The 18,487-nt window shown below is 59.0% G+C and overlaps 8 protein-coding genes and 1 non-coding gene across 9 annotated transcripts; 6 read left to right on the top strand and 3 right to left on the bottom strand.

The window, feature by feature from the left end:
* Positions 1-835: 835 nt before the first annotated feature.
* On the bottom strand, positions 836-2,856 carry MSE1 (Glutamate--tRNA ligase mitochondrial; the record flags this gene model as incomplete). The annotated part of the gene is made up of 5 exons (XM_066781983.1): positions 836-1,624; positions 1,679-2,394; positions 2,447-2,519; positions 2,575-2,797; positions 2,849-2,856. 5 exons carry the CDS (start codon positions 2,854-2,856, stop codon positions 836-838), a joined length of 1,809 nt encoding a protein of 602 aa, XP_066627795.1.
* A 279-nt stretch (positions 2,857-3,135) lies between these two features.
* Positions 3,136-3,910, top strand: ATG16 (autophagy protein 16, interacts with Atg12p-Atg5p; the record flags this gene model as incomplete). The annotated part of the gene is made up of 2 exons (XM_066781982.1): positions 3,136-3,226; positions 3,315-3,910. The coding sequence occupies 2 exons, from the start codon at positions 3,136-3,138 to the stop codon at positions 3,908-3,910; spliced, it is 687 nt and encodes a 228-aa protein (XP_066627794.1).
* Positions 3,911-4,523: 613 nt separating this feature from the next.
* Positions 4,524-5,258, top strand: SLS55_010602 (uncharacterized protein; the record flags this gene model as incomplete). The annotated part of the gene is made up of 1 exon (XM_066781981.1): positions 4,524-5,258. The coding sequence occupies one exon, from the start codon at positions 4,524-4,526 to the stop codon at positions 5,256-5,258; it is 735 nt and encodes a 244-aa protein (XP_066627793.1).
* Positions 5,259-5,568: 310 nt separating this feature from the next.
* XDJ1 (DnaJ-like protein xdj1) lies at positions 5,569-7,067 on the bottom strand (the record flags this gene model as incomplete). Its single annotated transcript, XM_066781980.1, has 4 exons — positions 5,569-6,311; positions 6,373-6,841; positions 6,926-6,984; positions 7,037-7,067. The coding sequence occupies 4 exons, from the start codon at positions 7,065-7,067 to the stop codon at positions 5,569-5,571; spliced, it is 1,302 nt and encodes a 433-aa protein (XP_066627792.1).
* Positions 7,068-7,430: 363 nt separating this feature from the next.
* yml6 (mitochondrial 54S ribosomal protein uL4m) lies at positions 7,431-8,445 on the top strand (the record flags this gene model as incomplete). The annotated part of the gene is made up of 2 exons (XM_066781979.1): positions 7,431-7,514; positions 7,573-8,445. The coding sequence occupies 2 exons, from the start codon at positions 7,431-7,433 to the stop codon at positions 8,443-8,445; spliced, it is 957 nt and encodes a 318-aa protein (XP_066627791.1).
* An 899-nt stretch (positions 8,446-9,344) lies between these two features.
* On the top strand, positions 9,345-11,324 carry SLS55_010599 (uncharacterized protein; the record flags this gene model as incomplete). Its single annotated transcript, XM_066781978.1, has 3 exons — positions 9,345-9,952; positions 10,081-10,477; positions 10,518-11,324. The coding sequence occupies 3 exons, from the start codon at positions 9,345-9,347 to the stop codon at positions 11,322-11,324; spliced, it is 1,812 nt and encodes a 603-aa protein (XP_066627790.1).
* A 2,229-nt stretch (positions 11,325-13,553) lies between these two features.
* Positions 13,554-15,473, top strand: SLS55_010598 (uncharacterized protein; the record flags this gene model as incomplete). Its single annotated transcript, XM_066781977.1, has 5 exons — positions 13,554-13,601; positions 13,651-14,161; positions 14,219-14,635; positions 14,706-15,140; positions 15,202-15,473. 5 exons carry the CDS (start codon positions 13,554-13,556, stop codon positions 15,471-15,473), a joined length of 1,683 nt encoding a protein of 560 aa, XP_066627789.1.
* A 662-nt stretch (positions 15,474-16,135) lies between these two features.
* On the top strand, positions 16,136-16,251 carry SLS55_010597. The gene has a single exon. It is a non-coding gene; the product is annotated as a tRNA-Ser (tRNA).
* A 695-nt stretch (positions 16,252-16,946) lies between these two features.
* On the bottom strand, positions 16,947-18,255 carry SLS55_010596 (uncharacterized protein; the record flags this gene model as incomplete). Its single annotated transcript, XM_066781976.1, has 3 exons — positions 16,947-17,338; positions 17,456-18,086; positions 18,202-18,255. The coding sequence occupies 3 exons, from the start codon at positions 18,253-18,255 to the stop codon at positions 16,947-16,949; spliced, it is 1,077 nt and encodes a 358-aa protein (XP_066627788.1).
* Between the last annotated feature and the right edge of the window lie 232 nt (positions 18,256-18,487).

The following is an 18,487-nucleotide window of genomic DNA, read 5'->3' as shown; positions in this document are numbered from 1 at the left end:
GACCCGTCCACCACCTCTTCTTCCACCTCCACCACCACGCCGTCCTACATGGCCATCGGCACATGGGCCGGCATCATCGTCGGGGCGTCGGCGGGGGCGTCCTTGGTGGCGGCGGGGCTGTACGCGGGGGTGGTCAAGCGGCGGCAGCGGGTGGCGAACCGGGCGGAGCGGCAGGCGCTGTACGCGGAGAAGCGGGAGGAGGACGACCGGCGGGTGTGGGAGGGGCCGGACGATGTGGAACCACACGAGCATGAGGTCGTTGTTGGGGAGTGGGGGGTGGGAAATGGGAGGCAGGGAGGGGGAGGAGGGGGGGTGGCGGATTTGGAGAAGGGGGGTGTGGTTGTTGAGGTGCAGGATTATAGGGGGGTTAGTCGGGGGTGAATGGCTTGGCTTGGCTTGCGCTGTAGGCTGTTGAGTGAGGGAATGGGAAGGGTTGGGTGGGGGAGGCTGAGGGGCTGTGGGTAATGGAAGGGGGGGAGGGTTTTTTGTTTTGGGATGGATGCGAGGGGAAGTGGGAATAAAAGCGAAAAAAGGAAACGTGGGAGAGAGAGAGAGAGGAGATGCTGTTCTGGCGAGCATCTCTTGCGGAAAGTGGAAGGTAGATGGGAAAGCCGGAATATGTGACGTCCAGGGCCGACCTCCCCAACGAGGATCCTGGTGATAATGTGTAACTCTCCCTCTTCGGAATAATGAAATCCAAACGATCATTTTTGCTCCATACGTATACAGAATCATATTATTACCGAAACCTATCTCGACTGTGAAGATGCAAGTGATCTGAGGTGCACAATGGCGAAGCTAGCCGAGTAGTCTGAGCTCACTTAATTGTATCCAGCTACACTAACAGAAATGTGTCCAATAGATGGGAGGGTACGCAGTAGCGTTCCATCCTACGCAAACACTCCTTCCGACCCAGCACCTCCATCATGTCCGCAATACCGGGGCCTGGCTTTCCATCCGCCAACGCATTCCGGAGATGCTTGTACATATCTTTCTTCGCCGCCTTTATCATGGAATCACTCACCTCGTCCTGGTTCGGCGGTGGACCTGCCTCCACGATCTTTTCTCCCGCCTCAGCAATATGCTCGTGCAAGGCCGCCGCCGTCTCATCTTCCGACTTTCCCTCGGCCAACAAACTTCGAATTTGCTCCTCCAGATTTTCCCTCGCGACCCTTTCCCCGTCCGACTCCAGGCGCCCCGCCGCGATCAGATTCGCCGCTTCTGGAATACACTTGTGCAAGGCCGCTGCCGTCCAGTCACATTCTCCAAACACTGTCGTGTAGACCTGCAGCAGCAACCCTCTGTCAGAGTCTTCGCATTTCTTGGAGGTGGTGAAGTCTGTGAAGAAATAGGCATGGTCGGCCAGGAAGTCGGAAGGTTTCGCGTAGTTTTTGGCGTCTATCCTAAGCACTGCTGCAACATAGTCGCGCAACGAGGGGCCGTCGAGGACACGTTGATCGCACGAGATGGGATCCCCGCTTTTCAGCATGGACACTAGCTGATCTACTGTCTTGTCGAAAACAGCATCGCCGGGGACCATGCGTCGAAGCAGGTGCTGGTGTTGCAGATAATGCAGCTTATCCTCCGTGACAGTGGTGTTTCCCTTTGTGAATTTGATCGTGAACTAGACGTAGGGTCAGCATCGTTGAGGTGATATGATCCAGACGAGACGGCTTACGCTATCGATCAGTTCTTGCATGGACATCACGTCACTCCGGTTCCGGTGCGACCAGCCCAGAAGAGCAACAAAATTGTTGACCACTTCGGGCAGGTAGCCATTCTTTTGATAGTAGGCAACGTCAATGTCCATGTTCCTCTTGCTCAGCTTGTTCCCCACCTCGTCCACAAGCAGACCGACATGGGCAAAGGCTGGCGGCTGCCATCCAAAGGCGTTGTACATTGCCACATGTCTCGGGGTAGACGGCAGCCACTCGGTGCCTCTGATGACGTGCGTGATTTTCATATGATGGTCATCGACGACGTTGGCCAAGTGGTACGTAGGTAGGCCATCCGACTTCAGCACAATGGGGTCGTCGTACGCGTCGTCGACCTTCTTGGTCGCTGGTTTCGTGCCCTTTCCGGCCTTTCCCACCATGCCGTAGACGAGGTCGAAGAAGGCGGGGTAGTTGTCCGGAACGAGAAGGCGTACGACGTGTGACTCGCCCTTGGCAGCCCTATCTTCTGCTTCTTCCTTTGGTATATGCGCACACTTGCGGTCATAGTCGGTTGGTAGGCCCAGCTGGGCGCGGTGCTGAGCGAGGTCGTTCAGTCTCTCTGGCGTGCAGAAGCAACGGTAGGCGTGGCCGGTCTCGAGCAGCTTGGTCGCATGGTCTTGATAGAGCTTTGTCCTTTCGGATTGCCGGTAAGGCCCGTACGGACCTCCGACCTCAGGACCTATTGCTGTAAGTGTGCTGCCTTTTGCATCCGGGCAGACCACAACACTCACCCTCGTCCCACTGCAGGCCCGCCCACTTCAAGTCATCCAGCAGCCGTGCCTCGGCATCCGAAACGGTTCTTTTCTTCTCCCGTAAGCCAATTGCTGTCTCGGAACGGCAGCGCCTTGCTTCAACACACCTGATCTGTATCCTCTATTCTCAGCAGGAATTGGCCGCCGGTTCGCTTGGCAAGGAGATAGTTGAAAAGCGCCGTCCGCAGGGAGCCCAAGTGCAAGTAGCCGGTTGGCGAAGGTGCGAAGCGCGTCCTTGCGGGCCCCTCTGGCAACGCCGTCTTCTTCGGCGGCTTCTTGGGTGCCGCGTGGTTCGACTGCTGTCTAACGGCTGCGCGCGACAACCGCAGGCTGCATGACGTGCAAACAAAATTGGCGCGCCGTGACGCCAAAGACAGCAACAGCGTCATGGCTTGTGCGTCTGCGACGAGCGATTGCGAGTGACCGATGAAGCTTCAGTGCCGTTGTCAAGCAGCAGCTTGGGAAAACTCCGGCGGGAAGACGCGTCCGCCGCGCTGCAGCAACGCGCGCATCAGAACCCCACCACGACACGACCTCACACTACCTCCAGCCCAGCCTGCTGCTGCCGCCGCTGCTGCTTGCTCGCACCCCACCATCCATCCCACCGCATCATTCATGCCGCGCCGCAGCGCCCACTACCACTGCCTCAAACCGCACCACCACCCACCATGACGTCGCCCGCCTGGCTGTCCGACTACGCCACCGCCCTGCGCGCCCGCGACCTCCGCGAGAAAGCCCAAGAGGCCCACATCAACGCCTGTACGTCTCCTGTTCCCGCGAGCCCTTCTTCCCGTCTCCCCCCACCCCCCTTTAAAAATCCACGTTTAACGTCTTCCGCCCTGCACAGACACCAAGCTCGCCGACCGCACCGCTCGCCTCGAAGCCGAGCGCTCCACCGCCGCACAACCACCCCCGACCCCGACCGCCGCATCCCCGCAGCCGCAAGCGACAAAGAACAAACCCAGCCCCTCGCGCTTCGGGCGGTCCAGCCCAGCCGCCTCCCCCTCCGACCCCGACCCGAGCGACGGAGGAGCCGGCGGCGGCGGAAGCGGAGGAGGGGTCGGAGCCGTCTCGCGTCTCCGCGCCGACCTGGCGGCGACGCAGACGTCGCGGGCCTCGCTGCAGACGGCACTGGCGGGGGCGACGGACGCGCTGGCTTCGCTGCGCGCGCGGGCGGCGCGCGACGAGCGCGGGCTGGCGGACCTGCGCGCCGCGCGCGCCCAGCTGGAGCGCAAGCTGCGCGACCGCGAGAGCGAGATCAAGGGCAAGAACCGGCTCGTCGAGGAGGTCCAGGACGAGCTCGTCAGCGTCAACCTGCAGCTCAACATGGCCGAGCAGCGCAGCGAGGAGCTCGAGCGCGAGAACAAGGAGCTCGTCGACCGCTGGATGAAGTACAAGAGGGAGGAGGCGGAGAGGATCAATACGCAGTCGAATTGGGGGTGAGTTTGCGGGGCGGGCGGGCGGCGTGGTGGTGGTGGTGGTGGCGGTTGGGGATGCGTTGGGCTTGGGGTTTTCGGTACGGGTGCTGGTGGTTTTTTTTCGGGTTCGATGACGAGATATCAAATTCATCGCGTCTAACAGCAAGAGGAGTTCAAGCGAATCTGTACTGGAATTTCGTTTCCTTGAGGCAAGAACATGTGGTAAACCATAGGCTGTGGTATTTATTCTTCGAACCGCTCCAATTAATTCGCAGCTCGTATTAATGCAACAACTTATGAAGGTCAAGACCACTACAAGGCAGTCAGCTTGAATTATAGGTAAACAGAGGATCCTAGGCCGCTTGTAACTTTTCAGCGTTCGAGTTCTGACCACGTTTGGTTTTTGGCTGCCATCAACAACGGGATGAAGTACCACGGTCCAGCGGTCCAGCCAAATGCCGTATAATAGTTCAACATCTCGATCTGATATACACGCTTAAAAAACTTACAACAAACGACACCTTCCGCAAAGTTTCTTGAACATGCTCTCATCCTTTTCGAGGATAAAAAGAGTTACCCTCAAGTTTCTACGGCCGACAAAAGAGATACTTCCGACAGCACGACACAGCTCCATCGGCATGTGTTCCGCGCGCCCCCGCTGGCAGGGAGTCCGCAGACAGAAAGGGCCGGTCGACCAACTGACGGCCTGCGCCCACGCGTTGGTGGAATACCGATACTACCAAGACTACGGCGACCACCTCCTCGAGAACCGAAACGCCGCCGACGAGAAGAACATGGAGGAGATCCGCGATCTGGTCGAGTCCGACTGGGAGTTCAGCTTCGTCGACATTTCCAAGCAGCTCAGGGCAGAGGAGCGGATGGCAATGATGGCATGCAAGAGCAGAGCACCCGGCCGCGAGAAACCGATGACTCCATGGCTTGACGTTGTCGAGCAGGCCGTGTTCGCCCTGCAGTCGACCATGACGGCCGACCAGCTCGTGTGGGAAATCCACGAGTATGCGAGGCGCGAGAAGTACTACCACGTCAACATCGATGACTTCGTCTGGTGGAACGACACGGACCTCTTCGGTCGTAAGATTCTGCGGGATCTTAAAAGGCTGGATTCGATGGGGACGGCTGGGAACTCGCTCCAGATAAAGCAGGCCCTGTGCGACATCCGCGACCGGTACTTTCACTTTTGCAAAATCCAACCCAATGGATTCCCATGTTTTATCCCCCGGTACAGTGAATGGCCGGTCGTGTCCAAGGGAAAAAGAAAGGAGAGCGGCATGTTTACGTTGGGTATCTTGGAGGACATTGGCAATGGGCATGGCAACTCGTCCCGGTACTTCCAAAACAAGTATTCTTATTAAAACAGCAACCCATCAAGCTCAAGGCCATCATAGAATAGTCAGCCTGGCAGTACGAACGGAAATTCCATGTACCATACACAATGCTGAGTGTAGAGAATCAATAACCGCGCTCGCCCTCTTAACAAGAAACCTCTCTGTAACCCAAACCTCGAGCATTCGGCATGACTGAACCGTTTTTAAACCACAACAAACCGGGAAATCTAGGTAATCCGTCCAGAACCGCCAACGCCTCTCCCATGCAACTTTTACTCATTCCGCGGCCCTCCACTCTGCTAGGTAGAGACCATTGATATGTGTTGATACCAGGTATTTACTGCGTAGCGCACTGAGGACCACCTTCCATGTCATCGTCATCATCCTCCCACGCGTTCGCGGCACGCGGATCGTCCGAGTTGGCTCCAAAGTCATCCAGATCCACATCAGCCTCGAACTCGACGTCCTCGACGTCGTCAGCCTTGACCTCGGGCTCGGGTCCGGGGAGCAGCTCCCTGATCTTCTTGATTGCGGCCTCGTCCTGAATGTAGCCGTCCTCGGGGAACTTGATGTGCACGACGAGGTACAGATCGCCGCGAGCGTCGCTCTTCTTGACGGGCATGCCCTCGCCGGGCACCTTGAAGACCTCGCCGGGGCGCAGGATCTTGCCCTGGGGCTGCTTGACGTCGAGGGCGATGCCGCGGCCGTCCAGGTGGGCGACGACGACGCGGTGGAAGCCGGTCAGGGCCTCGGCGAGGGTGACGTGCAGGTCGGCGGCCAGGTCGGCGCCGGCGCGGCGGAAGACGGGGTGCTCCTTCTCGACGAGCTCGAAGACGATGTCGCCGGGCTCCTGGTCGGGCTGCTGGTCGGCCTCGCCGGCGAGCACGATGCGCTCGCCCTCGCGCGCGCCGCGCGGGATGTACAGCTCGAGGATCTTGCGCTTCTCGACGACGCGCTTGCCCCGGCACTTCTTGCACTTTTCCTTGTCCTTGAACACCTTGCCCGAGCCGCTGCAGTTGGCGCACTGCGTCGTGACTTGGCTGAGCATGCCGCCGATGGTCTGGATCCGGAGCGTCGAGCCTGGAGATGGTGGTGTCAGTCAAGGCCGTGGAACCCGCGGCTGGAAGGCAGAAGAACAAACCTTGGCCGGCGCACACGGAGCAGTCGTGCGGCTTCGCCTTGTCCTTCCCGCCCGAGCCCTTGCACGTCTCGCAGATGACGTTCTTGGTGCTCGCGAAGCGCGTCGTCTTGCCCTTGTACAGCTCCTCCAGCGTGACCTCGTACTCCTGCACCTCGTCCTTGCCCTTGCGCGGCCGGCGCGGGCCCGCTCCGCCGCCGCCCATTCCACCCATGCCGGGCATGCCGCCGCCCATGCCGCCGCCCATGCCGAACATCTGCGACAGCAGGTCGTCCAGGTCCACGTCGCCGCCGCCCATGCCGCCCGGACCGGGCCGGCTGCCGTCAAAGGCCGACATGCCGTGCGTGTCGTACACCTCGCGCTTCTCGTCGTCGAACAGGATCTCGTAGGCTTGCGAGACGGCCTTGAAGCGGACCTCGGCTTCCTCGCGCTCGTCCGCGGGGACCTTGTCGGGGTGCGAGGATAATGCGGCCTGTTCGCGAGGTGGGAAAAAAGGGAGAGTTTAGCTGCGAGCGGGCTCCTCGTCCTCCTCCTCCTCGTGTATGTCGTTTCGTACCTTGTGGTAGGCTTTCTTGACTTCGGCCTTGCTTGCGCCGCGCTCGACGCCAAGGACCTCTTTGCACGCATGTTAGTTTAAATTTGTGAAGTGGGAGGATCTGAGACTCACCATAGAGGTCGACCTCCTCGGAGCTGTTCATTGCTGTGCAAAGAAACGAGCGAGGTTAGCAAATTTCTCGTCGGCGCGCAGTCTGCGCCAGATGCGAGCCGGAACTCACTTGCTCTGCGGCGAGTTTGTACGGGTATAAATTTATATACGAAATGCGGAAGCTTTGGCGGAGGTGGTCAAAGACTGGAAAAGTAGTACAGCCGACCGAGAAATTGACGGCAGACTGAAGGTATGTATAGGTGTAGTGGCGGGGAAAAGGTTGAGTTAGCAGTTGCATCAGCGAGAAACTCGAACCCGCGCACGGACGGTCCAAAATCGCGGCGGGAAGATTTCCCCAAGAACCTCCGCGCCGTCCAACACCACCCAGCCGCACCTTCAAGCCCCCATTCCCGCCATGGCAACCAGAGGGGCAACCGGCTCCATGAGGGGCCTCGTCAATTCCGCCACCCGGAGCAGCCTGCAGCGCTTCCGCAATGCCGTATGCCGCCAACACCGCCGACACAGCTCTCCGCACAAGCTAACCGTCGACACCGCAGGCCACTCCCTCGATAACACGCTCAATGGCAACCGAAGCCCCGCTGGAAGCCTCCCCTACCGCCGCCGCCGCGACCCCGTCGTCCATCATCACCGCTGCGACCGCATCCATCACCACGAGCACCTCCACCATCCCCGCCGCAAACCCCAACCTCTACTCGCCGCCGATCCCCGAGCACATCCGCCCGCCCACGGTGCCGACGACCATCTACCGCTTCCCGACCATGGAGCCGCTGCGCTTCGTGGCGTACCCGTCGTCGCACCTGCTGCTGCCGCTGCGGCGCGACATCCTGCACCGGGCGGTGGTCCACGAGGGGGACGCGACGCGGCAGGGCACGGCGTCGACCAAGTGGCGGGGCGACGTGCACGGCAGCGGGCGCAAGATCCGGCCGCAGAAGGGCATGGGCGCCGCGCGGCTGGGCGACAAGAAGAGCCCGATGCTGCGCGGCGGCGGCGTCGCCCACGGCCCGCACCCGCGCGACTTCGCCACCGGCCTGCCGCGCAAGGTCTACGACCTCGCCTGGCGCACCGCCCTGTCGTACCGCTACCGCCGCGGCGAATTGCTCGTCGTCGACGACGCCGCGGAGCTGGAGAGCGACAGCCCAAAGTACCTCGCCGCCGTCTTCGAGGCCAACGGCTGGGGCAACGCCGCCGGCCGCAGCTTGGTCATCACCGAGGATGAGCGCATGCGGCTGTGGACCGCGCTCAAGAGTGCGGGCAGGCATGGCGCCGCGAAGACGTGGCGGGAGGTGGACGTCAAGAATCTGTTGGAGATGGGCAGGCTGATTGTGGAGAAGAGCGCGTTGGACTTGATCCTGGAGCATCACCAGAGTGACCTGCAGAGGCCCAAGACTGGTGTTGTTGCGCGGGCATGAAGTATGGGTCGGTGGGTTGTACTGATATAACGAAAATAACTCGGTGTAACAACACAGGCGCATTCATCGCTCTGTGGCCGTTCTCAATTGGAGCATTGTCCATTTTTTTTGTGTATAGCACACGCCGTACTTTTCCTAATCCTGCCCAGTGAGCTTCTCCGCCTGGTCATTGCCCAAACTTTATTTCAACTCCCCAATCATTCAATCAGTGCTCGTTAGGACTCGGTGGAACAGTACCAGCCCTCTTAGACGTAGCATGTCATTTCGACTCCCGAACGGAATCCTGTATAGCTCCTCGTACTGCCCGTAGGCCTGTCTCAATACCAGGACGTGGTCTGTGTTCAGAATCCTACGCAGCGCTATACGGCTGGACGCCTGTATCAGAGATGGAAGCGAGCAATGGATCCATTCGGCGTTTCAGGCCGAGGCCCACACTCGCTCAGGCTAAATATGGTATCATTCAGCTAACGCGGTAGCCCGTCCAATTGCATGTTTGAAAGATTGTCACCCAGTAACCAGTAGATCGTCTCGCGCCGGCGGAAGCGGAAAAGGTCAGTAAGGTAAGAGTTTCAGGGTCTGTCAATGGTCCCGGGGCGGCTGCCTTTTCTGCGGCTAGCGCTGACAAAAACAAGGCTTGCTGTTCGAGACTTGACTTGATCCGTGCTTATCTGCTATCGTGTTCGAATGGGGGCCAAAAATGTACCCTTCTTCACTGAAAAACATTACTCACACGGCCTTAGCGCCGGCATATGACCTTACCGCAGTTGTACTCATGCCCGCACCCAAGCAGGCGAAGGATTGCTAAGTCTTCGCACTCGTATGATCTTGACCGTATAAATGCCCCATGTCCACCGTCCATCAATTGAGATCTGGAGCGTACTCCGCAATTCCTCGCCAACATGTCTTCTCCAGTTGAAGCGCCTCTTGCGCTGTCACTGCCTTTGGCTTCGGCAGTGCTCGGTTCGGCTTTCTATCTATCGGTTTTCAACCTCCGCCTGGACGACTATGGATGGCGCCTTCTCGGCCTGTGGAACTTGACTTTGTCTCTACTCTTCCTCTGGCTCATCCGCAGTTACGATTTCCTGACAACCACTCGCCTGGTCCTTACATTTGCGGCAACTTTCCTCTTCGGCTTCTTTGGTAGCACCGCCGTCTACCGTCTGTTCTTTTCCCCTCTCCGCAAATTCAAAGGTCCGTGGCAGGGCGTGTTGACTTCATTCTACCGGCTGCACGCAGCGGTCAAATCCGATGCTCGTATGTTCCGTAAGATAGACAGTCTTCACAAGCAGTATGGCGATTACGTCAGGATCGGGGCGCGCGAGCTTTCCATCCTCAACCCCTCGGCGATTCCCCTCCTGTATGGAGCCAAAGCGCAATGCAGAAGGGGCACGTGGTATCATTATTCCCCCGAAGCCGAGGAAGACAGACAGGTTCTACTTATCACCGACCCCGCCCTTCACTCCTGGAGGAGAAGGATCCTTGACAGAGGGTTCAGCAGCAAAGGCAAGTAGCTCCCCCACTTTCCCCCCAGTGCACGATAGCATGCGGTCGTCCAGAGCCAGTTCCATTTTGCGGTGAAGAAGTCATCTTTATCGACAGGATGGATGCCTCATGCCAAGATGGAGCTCATATCAGGCCAATGCTTTTCGATATTCGAACGTTGTCTAACGTTTTCCCAGCCCTTGCCGACTACGAGCCCCGCGTTCAGGAGGTGATCGACGACCTCGTTCAAGCTTTCGAAGCCCGGGCGGGAACCACGATCAACCTGACCGACTGGATCAGCTTCTTCGCGTTCGACGTCATGGGCCGGGTTGCCTACAACCAGGAATTCGGCATGGTCAAGGGCGGAAAGGGCACGGTCACGATAGAGGGCAAGGCCACGTCCGTCGAAGCGCTGCGAGCCACGATGAAGATGTACGGCATCTTCGGCCCGGTCCCGTGGTTCTTCAAGATGATCAGCCAGATCGGCCTGATTGGCGAGATGGCCATATTCTTCCAGTGGTGCCACGACACGATGCGGCTGAAGCAAAAGGTGAGAGAAAACCCCACCTACACACACACACACGCAGTAGTCCCGTCCCGTCCAACCTCCTGACACCCAAAACCAGAACTTCAACCCGGCCACCGACACCCCCACCGACATCTCCAGCTGGATCATCAAGTCCCAGAGCGACGCCGCCGCCACCACCACAGACAACAACAACAACAACAAGCAGCAGCAGCGCCGCCAAACGCAGCGCTCCATCGAAAACGACTCGATCCTGCTCATCCTCGCCGGCAGCGACACGGCGGCCTCCGCCATCACCAACGCGCTCTTCTACCTCTCGCAATCCGCCACCACCCTCGCCACGCTCCGCGCCCAGGTCGCCGCCCTCCCCGACCTCTCCCTCCGCTCCCTCGCCACCGTCCGCCTCCTCGACCACGTGATCAACGAAACCCTGCGGCTCAAACCCCCCGCGATCGAGGGGCTCGTGCGCGAGACGCCTGCAGCGGGCATCACATTGCCGGACGACGGCACGTACATCCCGGGGGGCGTCGTCGTGTCCGTGCCGCCGTGGACGCTGCACCGGGACGCGCGGCGGTGGGGGGAGGATGCGGACGCGTTCCGGCCGGAAAGGTTCGAGGGGGTGGATCTAACGGGGAGTGAGACGACGCCGTTTATCCCGTTTACGCGCGGCGCGCATGCGTGTCCCGGGAAGCAGCTGGCGTACATGGAGATGCGGGGGGTGGTGGCGAATGTCGTGATGCGGTTCGATTTGCGCTTGGCGCAGGGGCAGAGCGCGGAGGCGTTTGATGGGGGGTGTCAGGATTCGTTTACGTTGGCGAATCCGCCGTTGATGGTGGAGTTGAGGAGGAGGGGGGAGGAGGGGGCGGTGTGAGGGGGGAGAGAGAGAGGGGAGATGCCGGACTGCTGATGGGTTGGCGACATGGACGCGATGTGACTCGTACTGTGGCGGGCCGGTTGTGGTCGATGGAAGGAACGATGACGGAATACCGTATATCAGTGATGTGTAGGTTTAGACACTGAACAACTCGTTGGAGGAGTAACAACCATCCAAGCCCCGTCATAAGTCATCTGCAGTACATCACATCAGCCGCATAGCAACAGGTCAAAGGACCACCCTTCCCTGGAGCAAATGTACGAAACAGTCCAAGTGTGGCTGTACAATGTAGCCAGCCTGGTGTGCTGTAGCTGCTATTCCAGCCATGAGATGGACATTTCTTCCGTTGCACGAGCACCGTGTATGCGGAGAATTCTGGTGCGGGTAGGCCGGAAAAAGAAGCTCACCGTCGAAGCTTCTGTGATTAACGACCTTGCTTTTTCCCGTCGTTGTGTGGCTGCGGGGCAGATGGTACACAGGAAAAGAAAAAGAAAAAGAAAGGAAAGAGGGGAAACCGTGGTCAGGGAAGAGGCGGTAGCTTAAACGGGGAGCTGGGGGAAGAAAAAAGCAAGCTTCATCTTCGATAAAAGGCTGCTGCAGGTGCCAATAGTACCTTACTTGCCGGGAGTCTGCATTGCATACGCGCGCGTCCATGGTATTATCCCGCTTCACTATCCAATCCCGGTCGAAGAGAAAAGCGGATGCATCGGATCCACACTCACCTACATGAGGACCGTCCGCCGCTTGACCAAGGTCGAGACGATATAGGGACGGGAAAGACGGGCAGGCAGACGATCGTACTCTGCTCACGCCCGGACCGAAGGATTGCCAAAGGAACGAGTAACAAAACAAAAAGGAGCACCCACCCGGCGCCTGGAGTCGACACGTGAGCTTCCTCCTCGCTTCTATCACGTCGTCAATGAGCGGATCCGAACGAGCGATCGATCAGAGCCAGCCACGGTAACACACGAATTGAGGGGGCGGCGCGCGACAGGGGGAAAGCCACCGACCATGGAACGTGTTCGGTGGTGAGAGGCAAGAAAGAGAGGAATACGGCAGCACTAGAGAGCGCGTGCAGAAGGACAGAGAGAGAGGGGGAGAGATGGAGTGAGAGAGACAACGTGACACAAAACGAGGGGAGCCATCAAGCCATCAAGCCACCGGGCGCGCGCGCACACGCGAAGGTCCACAAAGAAAAAGGAAAAAAAAAAAAAGCAACAAGCCCGCTGGCACGTGGCGCACATTCTCGGATGCACGTTGAGGCTCGTGGCGCCCGCATCGTTTTCCTGGCCATCGTTCCTTCGGTGTCGTGTCGCAGGATGCGGTGCGTCTCGTCCCGGACGTTGGATGCGGCTAGTCCCCTTTCCTTCCCACTACTCAACGGGAGGCACGCGATGAAATGGGCGGGCATGGGCCTGATGAAAAGCTTTTCTTGGTCGGACGCCGCACCCGGGCAGGAGGCGCATCTGGGCGCATTTGGGGCGGGGCTTCCGTCGGGATTTCTGGCCGACACTCCTGTAGGAGGGGGGTATTTTTACTCTGTCACTCGCCGCATCCAGGCAGGGTCGAAGGATCCGATAGGATGGCAAAAGAGGTGGAAAGCTGTTGTCCGTTTCATGATTTCTCTCATGGAACAATCTACCGCGAAGAAAACGGCGGACCCGGGGCGCAGGGTGGGCAATTTGGCAAAATGTCCGTGTGCTTCTGGTGAAACATCTCCAGCAGCGATTTGACTGCGGTGCGAAGTCGAGAGGTGAGGTGGTGTTCTGCTGTGCCGCACCCTCTCGTTGGCGGCAAATTGCGGCAAAGGATTGGGTTCTAGTCCGGTTCCATGCAGCACCGGGAGCCCCGTGGGGAGTGCAAGCGACGTGCAGATGGGATTCCCTGAGATCAGCACGGGCGCCGACGAGCGAATTAGTCGGGCTGCGGGCTCCGCGGTCCAGATTGAGGCACGGGCGGACCCCGTGGGGAGCGTCGAGTCGGACGCTGCGTCTCCGCGATGCTTGCGATTAGTCTTTACCCGAACTGTCGTCTCACCACGAGCCAGTGTCACGGCACGGCAGCCGGCTAGGCCTACTCTGGGGTCCACGCCACACCTCGACTCCTTGCCGTGAGCTGACCTGCAGCCCACCAAGCTGCTTGGCGCCCGATGCTGCTGCTCCGTACATATATTCCACATTTCCTCCCCGAGTCCCGGCCATCCAAAGACCCACCCAGCCCCCAGACATGGAGAACTACTCCAAGGACGTCACCACCATCCACAACGAGCTCGAGGTACCATCGCTCCGCCTGGAATGCCCGGACGCGTGCTAACTCGGCCCAGCTCGACGAAAAGAGCAATGTCGCCGCCGTCAAGGAAATCAGCGGCAACGAGGCCTACAACGAGGCCCTGCTCAAGGAGCCGCCGCGGCCGTTCAGCGGGCCCAGCATCGTGCTGTACTGCTGCTGCCTGGTCGGCTTCTGCTGCTCGACCATGAACGGCTACGACGGCTCGCTGCTGAACGGGCTGCTCGCCAGCGACGACTTCAAGGCCTTCTTCGGCGGCCGCGAGGACGGCATCTGGGCCGGCATCGTGACCGCCATGTACCAGATCGGCTCCGTCGTCGCCCTGCCCTTCGTCGGCCCCGCCATCGACTCGTTCGGCCGCAAGGGCGGCATGCTCATCGGCGCCCTGCTCATCGTCGTCGGCACCATCATCAACGCCACCACCTACTACACGGCCAGCATCGGCCAGTTCGAGGCCGGCCGCTTCGTGCTCGGCTTCGGCGTCTCCATCGCCACCGCCGCCGGCCCCATGTTCGTCGTCGAGGTCACCCACCCGGCCTACCGCGGAGGTGAGCACTGTCCCTGTCCCTGTCCCCCAGCTCCAACTCTAAACTGACTCTCGGCAGTCGTCACCGCCCTGTACAACACCTTCTGGTTCACCGGCTCCATCCTGGCCGCGGGCGCCGTGCGCGGCTCGCTCGACAGCTCGGCCGCGCACGCCTGGGTCATCCCCGTCTGGCTGCAGCTGCTCTTCTCGGGCATCATCGTGCTCTTCGTGTGGTTCCTGCCCGAGTCGCCGCGGTGGCTGTACGTGCACGGCAAGCGCGACGAGTGCCGCCGCGTGCTGGCCAAGTACCACGGCAACGGCAACGCCGAGAGCATCTGGGTCACCATGCAGCTGCGCGAGTACGAGGAGTACCTCGAGCTGGACGGCTCCGACAAGCGCTGGTGGGACTACAGCGCCCTGTTCAAGACGGCCGCCTCCCGTTACCGCATGGCCTGCAACATTGCCATCTCCGTCTTTGGCCAGTGGGCCGGCAACGGTCAGTGCAGCACTTCCTCCCATCTCATCCCCAACGCTTCCTTGCCACCACTAACACACGTCCCCAACAGCCGTCTTGTCCTACTACATGGCGTCCCTCCTCAGCTCCGCGGGCTACGACACGCAGATCAGCAAGGCCAACATCAACCTGTTCTACTCGTGCGAGCAGTTCCTCATCGCCGTGTGCGGCGCCATGTTCGTCGACAAGATCGGGCGGCGGCCGCTTCTCCTCTTCTCCATGATCGGCTGCTCGGTGGTGTGGGTGGGCATGACGGTGGCGACGTCGGTGTACGACGCGCACAAGGTGCTGGACGGCGACGGCAACGCGCTGCCCGCGACGGGCGTCGCCGCCGACGCGTCCAAGGCGGCCACGGCCATGATCTTCCTGTTCGGCGCCGTCTTCTCCTTCGGCATCACGCCGCTGCAGGCCCTGTACCCCGTCGAGGTGCTCAGCTTCGAGATGCGCGCAAAGGGCATGGCTTTTTCGAGTTTCTCGCTCAACGCCGGTAAGTTTTTTTTGTCACCCTTCCTTTCTTCCCCCCTCTTTCTGACATTTTCGCAATGCAGCCATGCTCCTCAACCAGTTCGCGTGGCCCGTGTCCATGGAGCGCATCGGCTGGCACACGTACATCATCTTCGTCGTGTGGGACGCCGTCCAGGCCGCCCTCATCTACTTCTTCATCCCCGAGACCAAGAACCGCACGCTCGAGGAGCTCGACGACATCTTCCACGCCAAGAACCCCACCAAGGCCAGCCTGCAGAAGCGCACCGTCGCCCTCGACAAGCACTCCAACGTCGTCAAGGTCGTCGTCAAGCACGGCGATGGCGATAGCGCGTAGTTGATGCGATTTGGCTGTGGAGATGTCGCGCGCGGTTTTTGCAGCTCTTTTTATACTTTGACGATGTTGCACGATGATGTTTGGGGTTCTTTGTTGCTGGGTTAATGCCAATTTTTTTTTTTAATGAAAGCGTTGCGGGCGGTGGGCGGCGGTGGTGTTTGTGGGATCGCGAAAAGATTATTTTTTTTTTCTTGTTGGGTTTCGAAGGGGGTTTCCTGCTGTGGTTATATATCCAAACGAGAGTCTTCGTATGTTATTAGAGCAAAGATTTTGCTTTTCTCCACCACCTGTCTCACGCAAAAAAAAAAAAAAAAACGCATTGATGAAGTTCGGTTTTGAAATTTGCCAGCGTGTACGCAGAGTCCGATGGGAAGTAGTTGTTTTTCGCCGAAGAAGAAGGAAAAGGAAACGAAAAAAGTTGCTTGCACCCCCGCCGGCACAGTCAGCATCAGCCTTCGCGAACCGCAGACCCGCCTCCACACGCTACAGCCGAATGCAGCCCACGCCCCTGAGCTCTGAAACAACCTTTCCGATCGCACACAACGCACCTATGCCCCACTCCCATCACAACAGCACCTCCGCAAACGCAGCAATCCTTCCTCAAGATTAACACAGTATATATACGCAACATTGCGTTTCTTTGTCATCAGAGCTCAGCATCTGGCGTGGTGCCAGAGTGGTTAATGGGTGAGACTCGAATCCTGCTCCTGTCAAAAGGTAGCAGCGTATAAGATATCTCATGACTTCGGTCGCGCAAGTTCGAATCTTGTCCACGTCGCATAATAACTCCGAATCTTTCTTTTTTTTTTGTTTCTTTTTTGCTGCCTTGTTGTTTGGTCGGGGAGATGGGATGGGATGGCGTTGAGGGCTGGTGGTGGTGGGTTAAGAAGTGCAAAACCTCGCCCGCCCTTGTGTGTGTGTGTGCATGCACGGGGCGAATTGGTATGGGTTGGTTTATAAGGTCAGTTGCGCTGTGGATATTCTTTTTTTCTGTTCGCCATTATTTTTGACTGCATCTCTATTTTCCTTGTGTGGCTGCTACAGCTTCGTGATAGATGGGGCTTTTGCAAAGCCTGATCTGAAGGTTCTGAAGGAATTCGAACATCTTGTTTGAGTGGACGCTTCGGGCCGAGCCGTAAGTACCCGCTCACGAACGGACGATGGATTCTGGCGATCTTGAAAATCTCCGGCGAGAAAAGCTAATCCAGAGTTCGATGATGGATAGGAAACACTACGAGAATAATTCCATGTGCCGATGCGAGTCAGAGTAGATGCTGCGCTGAGTTTTAGCACTGCCGTCCAAGAAAGATTGCGATATATGAGTAGGAAAGCTACAGGTTAAATGGTGCGGTTTGTATAATCCATGGTAGATGCTCTCGTTTAAGTGGTTCGTTCATTCTTCCTCTCCGTTCCTTTCCACCTTTCCGATTGGGGTTGTTTCTGTCCACCATTCTCCTCACCATCCTGGTTCCCCTACGTCTTCAGCTCATACTTATCCAGATCTCCGTACGTCTCGCTCAACCTCTTGGCCAGATAATCACCACTGAGGACGGCCGGGTACTTCTGCTTCCCTTCCTCGTACGTTCCCGGAATGGCCTCGATGACTTTGTCGAAATCCGGGTTGCAGAAGTAGGCGACACTGTACCTGGCGGGGTATTTGTCGAGCGACTCCTGACCGGGCTTAGGCGGAGGTTCGACGACACGGTGCTTGGTGCTCTTGATGGTGTCGTTGGCCCAGCGCTCCAGCAGGTCGCCGGCATTGATGACAATCGTGTCCGGGATGGGGGTGGCGTCGACGAAGGTGCCCTTTGGGGACAGTACCTGCAAGCCGCCGCGGTCATCTTGGAAGAGGAGGGTCAAGGAGCCTGGAAGAAGCGCCAGTCAGCGATCAGCCTCGCACACATGTCATCTCTTCCCTGCCCACAACGCAAGCCAAAGGCGCAACGAAGCGAGCTCCCCAGGAAAGAAAACCCAAAACGCACCATAATCCGAATGCTCCCCCGCCCTAACCTGCACCTGCCCGTCCTCCCTCTCAAACACGCTCTTCTCGACCTCGGGATAATGCAGCAACCTTAACGTATTGTCGCCCCTCGCCGTGAAGGCATCGAACCAGCCCTCCCCCAACCCCATGCCCACCGCCACCGCCCTCATCACCTCCCGATGCAACCCCTTACACTGCGCATGAAACCCCTCCATCACCCCCCTAAACGCCCTCGCCTCCTCATCCCCCTCCGCCTCCGGCGGCCACATATTCGGACACCCCTCCTCGCCCTCCCTCCCGATCTCCATGCTCTCCTTCAGATCCGGCACCTGCTTCCGCAGCGCCTCCACGTCGCCGCCGAAGTCGGCGCGCGTCACCTTCTCGCGGCCGTGCGCGACGTAGCCGCGGTTGGCGCGCGGCGAGTACCACGCCAGCGCGTCTTTTTGCTGCTGCGGCCGCGCGAAGAAGCGCGCCGAGCGGGAGAAGACGGAGGCCACGGTGCTGCGCGCGATGCCGTGGTTCTTGAGGTACACGAAGCCCGCGCGTTGGAAGCCGGCGAGGAGGGACTGCGCGGTGGCCTGGCGCGCGGCGGGCGTGGCGGTGGGAGAGGTGTATTGGGAGAAGTCGATGAGCTGGTGGTGGGGGGATGTTTGTAAGTTTTTATTTTTTTTTTTTTCCCTCTTCTTTTACAGGCTATGATGGTGCTGGGGGGAGGCATGTGAGAGCGTTCGGGGAAAGGCTGCGTACGGGGATGAAGAGATCGTCTTTTTCGACGGCCGAGTCGACTTGGATGGGGGCCATGGTGGAGTAGAGATTGCCGAGGAGATGTGATGGGTTAGGTCTTTTCTGAACTGGGGAGTGTGAAACGGCGTCTCTTGATTTCTCGGAGGCGCGACGCTGACTATATGGGCGCCACGAGACATCAGGCCTCACGAGTGTGGGCGCGATGTGATGCGAGCGTGTCAGGAGATATGAGCGCCGCATGGAGAGCATGGTTTCGATATGATAGACCGAGAGTATCGGCGACCGCCGA

This window comes from Diplodia seriata, assembly GCF_021436955.1.
Source record: "Diplodia seriata strain FDS-637 chromosome Unknown scaffold_13, whole genome shotgun sequence".
Classification (NCBI taxonomy): Eukaryota; Fungi; Ascomycota; class Dothideomycetes; order Botryosphaeriales; family Botryosphaeriaceae; genus Diplodia; species Diplodia seriata.
Note: the sequence above shows the minus strand (reverse complement) of the source record. Positions and strands in the feature narration are given on the sequence as shown.